The sequence below is a fragment of the Sitodiplosis mosellana genome, unplaced genomic scaffold, assembly GCF_009176505.1.
Source record: "Sitodiplosis mosellana isolate CC-2019 unplaced genomic scaffold, AAFC_SMos_1.0 Smas_scaffold_15, whole genome shotgun sequence".
Lineage (NCBI taxonomy): Eukaryota > Metazoa > Arthropoda > Insecta > Diptera > Cecidomyiidae > Sitodiplosis > Sitodiplosis mosellana.
Window position 1 is genome coordinate 823477 of NW_022595257.1, and position 13163 is coordinate 836639.

The following is a 13163-nucleotide window of genomic DNA, read 5'->3' on the forward strand; positions in this document are numbered from 1 at the left end:
TTTATCATCATCGTAATTGTTTCAATAGTTATTTGGTATATCTGTCGAAGAGTGTCCGCAAAAGTGGTATGCACTTTTATTTATGCTCGACAAAGTGGAATGAAATAGTTTCATGCGATTCGTAGTTACAGGCGTGGGCACACGTGTACAAGGAGGGGGTATTTGGAAAACCATCATAATGGTTCATTGCAATCAAGTGAATATTCGAACGTTTACCATCATTATACCACGGTCTCTAAACCTAGGCAAAAATGTTTTACACATCGAGCTGCGAATTAGTACATTTTACGTTGATGATACTGCTTCTTATTTTCTACATGATAGGTGTGGTCAATGCTGAAAAGAAGCTTAACTGTGTGCGTTTAATGAAACATGACCATTTGTTGTATTAAGTAAATGTGATAAAACCATCCTATGCATTGATTGATTGATGAGTGGAAAAAATATCGTTGTGAATGAAATTTAATCCAAACAAAATCGTGTTTTTTTCTTTGGATTTTGAGCTATCGGCCGTCTGTCCAGGAAAACATATGAATTAAAAATAAAAAAGGCCGATAGCCCAAAATCCAGATAAAACCACGATTTTTTTTAATTAAATTTCATTGCAATATCCCCTGGCACGGCCGAACTCCAAACGGCTTTCAGTTTTCAAAAATCGTTGGAAATGAAAAAAGAAATTCTACGCTAATTTTGAGTAATGTGCATTGACATGCCATTAATTGTACGCATTTGTCAATGTTCTGTCATTATGTTCAAAATTGCGTGTATATAGGCGAGTTCAACTTTCAGCACTAGTGTGCTTTCGTCACTCGTGCCTGCTATCGCCTCCTGTGATGCGTCCATAGCATGAAAAAGTAGAAGCGACCCAATTAATTGAATGCATACGGATGGTTTTTCACACTAGTAATTTGTCAACATAATCTCTTTAAGAAATACCAACATAAATTTTTAGAATTAAATACCAGAATTTTTTACTATTTGTTTGGGCGTGTCCCTGTTCACTTAATACAAAAATAAAACTATGCGATTGAATCATCGTTCTATTTTTATTGTATGAAAAAAATTGAACATGATTAATCAATTTAAAGTCAGTTCGTTGACCCAATTAGGTCTTGAGTTTTATTTCAGTGAATTTTTTTACGATGACTTATGTAATGCAATGGAAAAAAAACCATTATTTCGTATGTATGTTTAGCATGTAAAGTTACAATTGTTCAGATTCAGCTTGTTGAATTATGTCAAAATCTATTAATTAATTGTTTACAACAGATCAAATAACCACTAAAATCACCTTATTCTCAATCATCTTCTGTGCCGGTAAATGTGATAGGCAAAGAATATACTTTTCATTCTTGGCAAAATCGCTAGACGAGACATCAAAAGCAACAAACGGCCTTCATGTTGCTGGCAACACATCGAAAATGAGCAAAAAAGTTCGTAATAATTCCATTGTTCTTAAAACATTTGAGACGAATAATCTCTTCTGACAATTCTGATTTCGGAGGTGACAAATACACCCATGCGTGCATTTATGGTATTGAATGTGTAAATCATGAATCATGTGACTATGATATGTGTCATAACATGAAAAAGCGTCAACATGCGTATTCAAACTGATTTTAAAACAGAATTTTTCAACTGATTTTTATGTAAGTTCCAATTCTAGGGGGCGGACGCACTTTTAAAAATTAAAGATATGGATACCATGGTTTTTTTTATACATGTTAAATTTGTCGAATTGAACTGTTTTTCATATTTTTCACATACCATACTTTGTTACTGCGGATGACAACTTAAATGGTACCCGCTTACTGTCATAGTTTTGGATTCCGTAGAATATTTAGAAGAATTTGAAGTTTACATCTCGGTCAATTCCAGTCAATTCGCTAATGGATAAACCCCCCTAGCGGAATAGTATGAGCAATTATGTTACGTTTATCAGTAAAATATTCAAACCAAATGTGAATGTAACAAGAAATTTTTTGGAAATAATTGTGTTGCTCTATATTTAGTCTGCCTAATTTTTTTTATCGACGATCAGTTTCATAGAGTCAGTTCGTTTATTTGCACTTGAAACTTCCACAAAGCGTTGAAATGAAGCACGTCATAGTTTTTGGATTTTTTGTTCTATTAATTGAAACACATTTGGGAGACAACGTTTTTCCCAACGAGTGTTATTCACGTACAAATGATACGGTACACCTTCAATTCATATGTAAGCAGGACATATTGGGCCAGGATGACTATGTATCCAAAGAAGGATGTCTGAAACAGAACCAATACGATAAGTCAAGTGTAAAATTGATAACATACAAGTGCGGAAAACCGATCACATTGAAAAAGCTCTGTCTAGACGTACTGGACATTTTTAAGAATTCGGATATGTTGGATATATCAAATCTTGGGATTGAAGCTGTTTTTGCGTCATCTCTGCAGTTCAAATCACAAATTAAAAAACTAAGAGCTTCGCACAACAATTTTACTCAGATTCCGGCCAAACTTTTGGATCATATGCCACTACTAACTGAAATTGATTATAGTTTCAATCAAATTCATTACGTAAGTTTTAACCGATTCACAGAATCCAATCACATTTTGTCGGTGAACTTTTCAAATAATCACATTAAGCGTTTATATTGGCGGTCGTTTGGAAAATTACAACAACTTGAGACATTGGATTTAAGCCACAATCACCTCAGAGATTTTAGTGATGCTGTGTTTTCAGGCAAAGAAGATTTAAAATTGTTGTACTTGAATAATAATCCGTTAGATAGATTTGTCGTAGTTTTTTCACTTCACACTTTGCAAACTTTAGATCTGAGCAATTCGCATATTGAAACGATTAAGTTTGGAAAAAATCATAAATTGATAGAATTGAACCTGGGCAATAGTTCATTGAAGAGTCTAAGTCCCGCATTGATTTCATCACTGAAGATGTTGGAAAAATTAGATCTGAGCAACAATAACATCGAAGAAATTGCTGATCACTGTTTTGTAAACAATCCAAATATGAAAGAGTTAAACTTGGAAGGTTCTTTACTGAATAAATTCAATTTCAATACATTTTCAACAAAAGCGAAATTGGTTGAAGTGCATCTGCCATCGGAAAGCATTCAAGAGTTGGATATAAGTTGTGTGAAGTCAATTTGTCACTTTAAACAGTTTGACGATGATGATTTTTTCGAAAATATTCGCTTCTTCAATGTTTCGGGAAATCGACACCAAAACATAGCGAAATTATTAGAAAAAATCGGACCGAACGTTGAAACCCTAGATTTATCATGGACATCTATTAAAACATTGAACTTCAGAATGCTGAAATCATTTACCAACTTGCGACATCTTAATTTGAGCAATTCGCAGATATCAAAAATTGAAGATGATGCGTTTATCAGACCTTTTAATCTGACATCACTCGATCTTTCCAATAATTTGTTAGAAGAAATTGACTCCGTGAAGATGGATCTTGCTTCTCTACAAACACTGAATTTAGTCGGCAACAAACTAACCAAACTTGGCATGGTCAATTCAGACAATTTACCGAACCTCAAGTTACTTAAAATTGCAGAGAATCCTTTCGATTCCACATATTTGTACGATACTATGAACGAATGGGTAAAGAATGGTCTAAGGATTGATGTAGAACTTACTGAACCTACAACAACTGCTGACTCAACTTCCCAATCTGAAGGTATGTAGCTGCACAGTTCGCTTTGAATGGAAAAATATCCTAAAAGTTGCTTGCGTCAACGGAAATGTAGCTTTAAGAATTTGTTTTCATTGTTTTTGTGTTTGATTTCATTTCAGATGAACCATGGTACAAAACTCCACATTTTATATCTGGATTAGTAGTAGTATTGATTGTAATATTTGCAATCGGCATTTTATGCTCTTTGACTGTCTGTCGTCGCCGAAAACAAAGTGCAAAATCTGGATTGGCCAATTTTGTATCTGGTGATATAAATAGAATGAAACCCGAATTGGCATTGGATGCACAGGCTGATCTGCTGCCCTACGACAGGAAATATGAATTTCCTCGCAATAAGCTCATACTTGGTAAAGAACTTGGCGCCGGAGCTTTTGGTATTGTGCGGAAGGCAACGGCACAGGGAATCATGGCTAACGAGGAAGAGACACAAGTTGCAGTGAAAATGGTTAAGAATATTTCCAGCAATGAGGTGGGTCATTGAGTTAGTTTACCACTAGGGGCTTCTATGTCGGTTTGACACTCGAATTTTTATTCACAAATTCGCGCTCAGTGCCATGCATTCGCAACGCTGCCATATGATTTCTATGTAAACATTCGCACTCGCATTCGTATAGCAGTCGTATTTCGCTGTTCTCGAACGTTCTCACGAATGCGAGTGTGAATTTTTACATAGAAATCATACGGCAGCGTTGCGAATGCATGCACAAACACGAATGAACGAATGAATTATGTAGTCACAAGTTCGCTGTCATAGCCGCATTCGTCGCATTCGCGAACATTCGAATTTTTGTTCTGAAATGCGAATGCATTCGCAGCATTCGCGAGAGATAAATCCCCTTAGGTTTACCACACAATATTTTATTTCGTTGTTATCGAATCATTTCATTATGACTTCAAATGAATGAACTCAACAGGTGATGCGAGCATTGATATCAGAACTGAAGATCATGGTCCATTTGGGTCAACATTTGAATGTCGTCAACTTACTCGGCTCTGTCACGCAAGATATTGCAAAATGTGAGTAAAATAATGGCAATCACCTCTCATACCATTTGATTTGATGATAAAACTCACTTTTCTTCATCATTCAACTCCATTTTGGTAACAGTCGAACTAATGGTCATCGTTGAATACTGTCCATTTGGAAATCTCAAGAGCTATTTGGCGAAAAATCGTCGTAATTTTATCGATCAAATTGTGCCCGGGACGGATGAAATTGATTTTAAAATTGGCGTCGAAGGCCAGTTTTCAAACAATCAATCACAACCAACTACTGCAGCAAGTAGATGTATGGTAATGATAGATGAATTAGCAGAGTCTTCGCAGCGTTCAATTACAACAGAAGATTTACTCATCTGGTCGTTCCAAATTTCGCGTGGAATGGATTATTTGGCCTCTCGAAGAGTGTTACATGGAGATCTGGCAGCGCGAAACATTCTGCTGAGTGAGGACAACGTGGTGAAGATTTGTGACTTTGGCTTGGCTCGATCATTGAACAGGGATCAAAATTATCACTATAACATGAAGACCAAGGTAAGAATCTTGCAATGTAACCTTTGTGAGGAATTTTCCGCTAAAAAACTATTGTTCTCGAAACTTCCTAGTGTTGCTTGCCATTCAAATGGCTCGCTTTGGAGACGCTAAACGATCAGGTGTTTAGTACACATTCAGACGTTTGGTCGTTTGGAATCACTTTGTGGGAGCTATTTTCGCTCGGTGCGACACCTTATTCAGGAGTTGAATTTGAGGACTTGAAGTGCCGACTGAATGATGGTTATCGATTGGAGAAAGCCGAATTTGTTACTCAAAGGATGTAAGTTTGCTTTTAAATATTAAATGAGAGTAGAATTATTGAAATGCTTATTCCTCCACAGACACTATATTATGTTGTCTTGTTGGTGCGTTGATCCCGAGAAACGTCCAAAATTCAGTGATCTGGAGACAAGTATTTCCAAAATAATCGAAGAAACCAAGTCGGAATATTATATCGAGTTGAATGAGCCATACCTAGAGGCAAATGCAAATCGATTCAACTCTGGCGAAACTGACTATTTGGCCATACTAGGATCGCCTGATTCTCAAGCACCTTCTGTGCCACTAAATTTAATGGAGAAAGATCACTTTTCATTCTTGACCAAACGGCCAGGTGGAACATCAATAGCAACAAATGGACTTCATGTTGCTAGCGACGCACTGTCATCGAGTAAAAGAGTTCCTAATACTTCAATTGACCTCAAAACATTTAAGACGAATAATTTAGATAAATTTTGATCAGCCGATGATAAAACTAAAGGATATCATCTTCTCTCATTGTTTTGCACAGTACACCATACACTAACGTGAAAATATAATAAATATGCTTCAGTTTTTATCTCACTTTATTCTTAAATCTTTTTCATTTATACGAATGCATCTTTCGTTTTGGAATAAATCAAATTTTGCAGGTCACAAATAAATATGCGCCCATGATCATTACAAAAAGTCAGAAAAAGATTAATAATTTTATTATTAATATATCAGACGTACAACGATATCTAATTGAAAAGTATTGCATGTAACTCTAAAAATGGATCTTAAGCGTATCTCTGTATTACATGAGTAAATCGTAAGTTATGTGACCATGATATGTGTCATAAAGCGAAATATTTCCAGCATGCGTGATCAAATGCAGAAACGGATTTCATTTTTTTTTCCTTTTGAGTCATTTCTTGAGCAGGACTGTAAACCAACATCTGATCATAAAGCCACATTCTTAATATCAAAGTGTTCAGATGGTGAGTAAGAATACAATTATTCTATATGTCATAGCTAGGGGTTTTTATGTCAGTTGAGTTTATTGAAGTTAACTATTTTATTGCAATTTTGTCCTGAATTCGCACATTGTTTGCGAATTTTTCACATTCTATGCTTTCTTACTGTGAATGAAAATTAGTATGGTGCCAGCTGTCTCTGTTTTGGAGCTGACTAATTCGCTAAATTTTCAAGAATTTGAAGGCGAAATACATTCGAATTGTGCGAATTCCGGTCAATTCGAGAATGGATAAACTCCCCCAGTGTAATAGTATGTACAAGCAAATGTTACATTCATCAGCAAATTGTACGGAATAAATTGTGAATGTAACCATATTTTCTTGTGAATAATTTGTCACACCATTTATATATGATTATATAGTACGGCTAACTCTTTCATGTCGATCAGTGTTACAAAGTCAGTTGGAATATTTACACTTGAATCTTTTTCGAAACAACAAAATGAAGCCCGTGATTGTTTTTGTTCTTTTAATTTCATTAGTTAAAGCTCAATTCGGAGACGATTTTTATCAGTGCTATTCACGCACAGATCAGACATTTCGATACATTTGTGCTTCGAATGGCAGGCCAAAACGGTGTTTGAAACAAAACGAATACGATTAATCAGATGTGAAATTGATAAAATATGAGTGTAACACTTCAATCAGGTCGCTAAGCGACCTAAGCGACTTAAACACTTTCAAGAATCTAAATTCGTTGGATATTTCAAATCTTGGGATTAGAAATTCTGAAATTATCTCGAGTATCAGAATGGATCCGATTCCTGTAAAAATACTAAACGCATCACATAACCGGCTGTATAATATTCTTGATTCATTTTTGGTTGACATGCCACAATTAACTGAAATCGATTTCTCACACAATAACCTGATGTATTTCAATTTTGATCCATTGAAGTATTTAAAAACATTGGATCTGAGCAACAATGATCTTCCGGGTGAATTGTCCTTAGGCAAAAAAAATTTGATAGCGAGGATAGTTTAGTGTTGACAAACGATCAGAAATTGAAAGAACTGTATTTGGGCGGCAGTTTATTGTATATCGGAATTGAACTGTAATTTCATTGCAAAACTTGATGGTTTGGAAATATTCATTTATTTATTTATTTATTACGAAGCCTACATTTATGCCAATATGTGTTCCCAGCAAGCTGAGAACATGCTGTTCAGAGACCCAATACGGCATAAATTCCGCCCATGGTGCGTCTTTTGCAAAGAGAATACAGTCAGGGGAGGGATGATATAAAAGTGAGGCTTTCATACCAGAATTGGGTCCGGAAAACCATGGTAAAACCGGCCTGATTCTGGAAAACCAGGGTAAATACAATGATGATGAGTTTTTGCAATTAAAGTACGTTAACATCAATGGGAAAAATCAAATGAGAAGTCAAACTTAATCTTAATCTAAATTGGATACGAAATTTCATAACAATGGTCCGAGTATTTTACTATTTGAAAAATATCTAAAAATTTACTGCGTGGAACGTAACAGATGCTTTAGGTTATTTTTAAACGCGACTAGAGATTTAGAATTCGATATGAGCAACACCCGAATCATAGAGATTGATGATGACTGTTTTGTAAACAATCCAAATATGAAAGAGTTAAACTTGATTGATACTCAACTGAAAAAGTTCAATTTCAATACATTTTCATCAAAAGTAGGATTGGTTGAAGTGCATCTTCCATCGGATAGCATTGAAGAGTTGGATATAAGTTGTGGGCAGTCAATTTGTCATTTTAAAGGGTTTGACGATATTGATTTCTTCGAGAAAATTCGCGTTTTCAACGCTTCAGCAAATCGAAATCAGAGGGTTTCGGATTTATTGAAAAAAATCGGAACGAATCTTAAAAGACTGGATCTATCATGGAATTCTATTGAAACGTTGAACGGCGTCATGCTGAAGCCATTTACCAACTTGCGACATCTTAATTTGAGCCATTCGCAGATATCCAAAATTGAAGATGATGCATTTGTCAAACAGTCGCAGCTGATAACACTTAAACTTTCCAATAATTTATTGGCAGAAATCGACTCCGTGAAGATGGATCTTGCTGAATTAGTCGGCAAATACTGAATTTAGTCGGCAACAAACTAACCAAACTTGGCATGGTCAATTCAAACAATTTACCGAACCTAAAGTCACTTAAAATTGCAGAGAATCTTTTCGATTCCACATATTTGCACAAAACTTTGAACGCATGGGTAAAGAATGGTCTATGGATTGATGTAGAACTTATTTAGCCTACTACAACACAAAGAGGAACGACGGAAACTACTACGCCTACAACTCAAACTTCAACTACGATTACAACAACAAACACCGATTCAACAACAACATCAAACCCAGTCTCGCCAGTCCAATCTGAAAGTGAGTACACAGTCCGCGTTGAATGTAAAAATGTCCACACGAAATTGTTCGCAAAAAAGTGGAGGAAGTGAAATTCTTGAATTTTGCTTCGAAAACATAGACATTTTAGCAGTACCAGAGCTTGAAATTTCTGGAATTTGATTTTATTTCAGATGAGCCATGGTACAAAATCCCATATTTCATACCTGGATGAGTGTCATTAATAGTTATATTACCAGTGGAAATTTGGCAATCAAAGAGAGGGTTGTCTGTCTATAACACACCTAAAAAAACTGACTTGACCAATCCTGTATCCGAATTTACATTGGATCTACAGGCTGATCTGCTGCCGGATGATCCGAAATATGAATTCCCTTACGAAAAGCTCATACTTGGCAAAGAACTTGGCGCTGGCGCTTTTGGCATTGTGCGGAAGGCAACGGCACAGGGAATCATAGCCAATGAAAAGGAGACAAGAGTTGCAGTGAAAATTGTTAAGAATGTTGCCAGCAATGAGGTCATTTTGTTGATTTACCACACAATATTTTATTTCGTTGTTATCGAATCATTTAATTATCACTTCAAATGAATGAACTCAACAGGTGATGCGAGCATTGATATCAGAACTGAAGATCATGGTCCATTTGGGTCAACATTTGAATGTCGTCAACTTACTCGGCGCTGTCACGCAGGATATTGCGAAATGTGAGTAAAATAATGAAAATCACCTCATATATCAATTGATTTTATGATAAGACTCACTTCTCTTCATCATTCACCTTCTTTTTGGTAACAGTCGAACTAATGGTCATCGTTGAATACTGTCCATTTGGAAGTCTCAAGAGCTTTTTATCGAGAATTCATCAATATTTTGTCGATCAAATTGTACCAGGCACCGATGAAATTGATTTTAAAATTGGCGTCGATGGCCAGTCTTTGAACAATGAATCACAACTTACTGCTGCCCCAAGCGGATGTATGATTAAGATAGAAGAATCAACAGAGTCTTCACCGCGTTTGATCACAACAGAAGATATACTCATCTGGTCGTTTCAAATTGCGCGTGGAATGGATTATTTGGCCTCTCGAAGAGTGTTACATGGAGATCTGGCAGCGCGAAACATTCTGCTGAGTGAGGACAACGTGGTGAAGATTTGTGACTTTGGCTTGGCCCGATCATTGTACAAGGATGAAAACTATCACTATCACATGAAGACACAGGTAAATATCAAACCATTCCGAGGATTACAAAGGATTTTTTCACTGATGAAACTACCGTTTTCAATAATTCCTAGCGTTGCTTGCCATTCAAATGGCTCGCACTGGAGACGCCAAAGGATCAAGTGTTTAGTACACATTCAGCATTTGATCGTTTGGAATCACTCTGTGGGAGCTATTTTCGCTGGGTGCGACACCTTATCGAAAGAATAATAAGGATATTGAATTTGAAGACTTGAAGCGCCAATTGAATGAAGGTTATCGAATAGAAAAAGCCGAATACGCCACGCAAAAAATGTAAGTTTTTTTACTTTTTTGACATATCAAAATTGTATATTATGCAAAAGTGTTTAAATGCTTTTAATTTCTTCTGCAGAAACGATATTATGCTATCTTGTTTGTCTTCTGTTCCCGAGAACCGTCCAAAATTCGGTGATCTGGTGATAATGATTTCGGAAATTCTTGGGAATACGCAATCGAGGCATTATGTTAATTTGAATGCGCCTTATCTAAAAGCAAATACAAAACGATTCAATTCTGGTAAACCGGACTATTTGGCACTATTGGGATCGACTGAAATATTCGGAGCAACCAACGGCATTCATGTTATCAGCGAAACATAGAAATGATGAAAAAATGGCTTCACATTTCTGTTGTTCAAAATAAATCATTTCAATTATTCTGATAAGCGATAGGATATAAGAATAGAAAAACAAATGCAAATTAGTATGTCCAATTTTTGGAAACACCTTCTTAGAAAACTACGTAAGCGATCGAATTTAGTATTTAAAGCGTACAGAAGTAAAATGAATCCTTTGCCCTGGTTTGACTACTATATTTTTACTCATAGATCATTTTTTTCATATTTATTCCAAGTAAACACAACGAAAAATGTTTTTGAATGGAGTGCATTGTGGGTCTGTTACCACTGTGCCCAAAAAGAATTATTCTTCATTCTCAATATTCGGTGGTGGAATTAGGTCGAAGTGAAGAAATCATTCTGCTAGTTTTTTTGACCATTTATGGCCATCACATGGGAGCGAAACCCAGTACAAACGTATAAGGGCACTTAGCAGACTACGCTAAGTAGTTGGGACACGTAGTTCTGTAGTTTTGCTCCTCTGGGTTATCATTTTTAAATTATAAAATGTTTGGAAAATTAATTTAAAAAAAATGTTAAATCATACACTAAAAATGAGTTAAATACCCGTGTTACGCATAGTACATGACTTACTTGATAAGTTTTTTATGTTTGGAGTCGTTTTTAACTAAAATCAACGCCTGAAACAGCTTTTTCAGCTGAAAACATTTACATATTTACACTTCATAGGATCAGCGACTGATCATTTGTCATGAACTAAGAAAAAATACACATTTTCGTACTAGAATCACAATTCAATGACGTGGTTTTGATAAAAGCAATCAAACATTTGTTACGAAAATTTTAATTTTATTTTCTGTTGTTTTATCTTAAAAAAAATTATCTAATCTTGAATAAAAGCTCAACATATTTCAAGGAAAAAATCATTTGTGTTGGTTTGTTAATTTTCAGACCGCTGAGTTATCTTGTATGAGTAAATGCATTAAAATTCAGATCCAGTTGATTAGTTTCATTGTGGTGATTCACTCTTTGCTAATATAAGTCAACTTATAGCCGATTTTGTATCGAAATATTATCTCATCATCAATGAAACTAAGCAACAAAGTTCATTTTGATCAGTTATTCAACGGAAGACTATTTAATCCAAAATCAAAACAACAAAATTGGCGAAACATGCCATGTTAGCATACATTTTCTTCACTAAAAATCCGAAACTATATCAAAGTTGTATTTTTCAATGAAAACAATTTCCCTATTCTACATGCTGCATATTTGTCGGAACAACCAGAGGAATTTATCGATCATGAGTAGAAAGAAATTCGAAGGGTAAAAAAAACGACAAACACTAATCGTTCATATCACAGGCGTGCACTTAAAAATTCTTGAAATTCCAATGTGTTGACTCCACTCCTCCCGAACGCTCAGCATATTTTCCAGTTTTTCATAGTTTTTTTTTCTTTCATTCGTATAATAGTGTAACGATGGTGACCGAGCGTTTGACGCAGTCAAACGATAAATCCTTTTCAATATCGACACACCGAAACCGTGAAGAACCGTCTCCTGCATCGCATACCAACACATTGTTTTTATTGACATGCAGCTCGTGTAAAATATGTGGAAAATATCACGTTGACGCGTTGAGCGTTGAGCGGCGTGCGATGCGAACGAGCGATTTCATTGAAATGGTGAAACCGCACGCTACTGAAACCTCGGTTTCGCGGAGTCAATATTTTCGGAAGTGGCTTTTGAATGCACGAAACCTGGTCTTTTGCTTTCTGACATGACTTCGGGACGGAGAGCGAGAGAGAGAGAGCGAGAGAGAGAGAGAGAGAGAGAGAGAGCGAGAGAGACAGGAAAAAACGACGATGAAAATTAATACAATCGTTAGTTTTTGTCGGTCCGTAGGGAAATATTTTCCAAACGAAATAAAATCAATATTACTACAAACGTTGTGTGGGTTTTCTTTCGACGCTTTTCACATAGTTGGGCAATTAACTGCGGTGAATATTTCATGAATGTCGGTCTTTTTTTTCATCGTCGTCGTTTTTTCGAATTGTTTTGTTCGTGCATTGTTAGTGGCATTCTTTGTGTCGCCTTCATTTGACTCACGTATTTGCCATAAATTTTCTCGTCATTCGACAAGAATGCATGGAATGTGTCTGCGAGGAATGTTCATTTTGCGGGAACGCGCCATTTCTTACCCTTTCCATTGTCACAATGTGAGCGGATTTTTCATTTCGTTTTGCCATTTTCATTTCGGTTGTTTCATTTCATTCTTGGTTTGTTTTATACGTAGATTTTATTGTTTGCTACTTGTTATAATTTACCTACACATTGTCTAGTGTTGCTGTCATAAATATTGCATTTCGGTGATGCGACACGAAATTGGTTTCGAATTGGGGTTGGGAAGGAAGAGAATAAAAGGACGAGAATGTGTAAGTGAGAGCGAAGCAGTGCGCCAAAGGGGTGGAATG

At 35.9% G+C, this 13163-nt stretch overlaps 1 protein-coding gene across 1 annotated transcript; it reads left to right on the forward strand.

Moving 5' to 3' along the window:
* The first annotated feature begins 1926 nt into the window (after window positions 1–1926).
* On the forward strand, window positions 1927–5980 carry LOC129568055 (uncharacterized). The gene is made up of 7 exons (XM_055445572.1): window positions 1927–1941; window positions 2224–3691; window positions 3808–4178; window positions 4624–4726; window positions 4818–5242; window positions 5314–5522; window positions 5584–5980. Exons 1-7 carry the CDS (start codon window positions 1927–1929, stop codon window positions 5978–5980), a joined length of 2988 nt encoding a protein of 995 aa, XP_055301547.1.
* Window positions 5981–13163: the final 7183 nt, after the last annotated feature.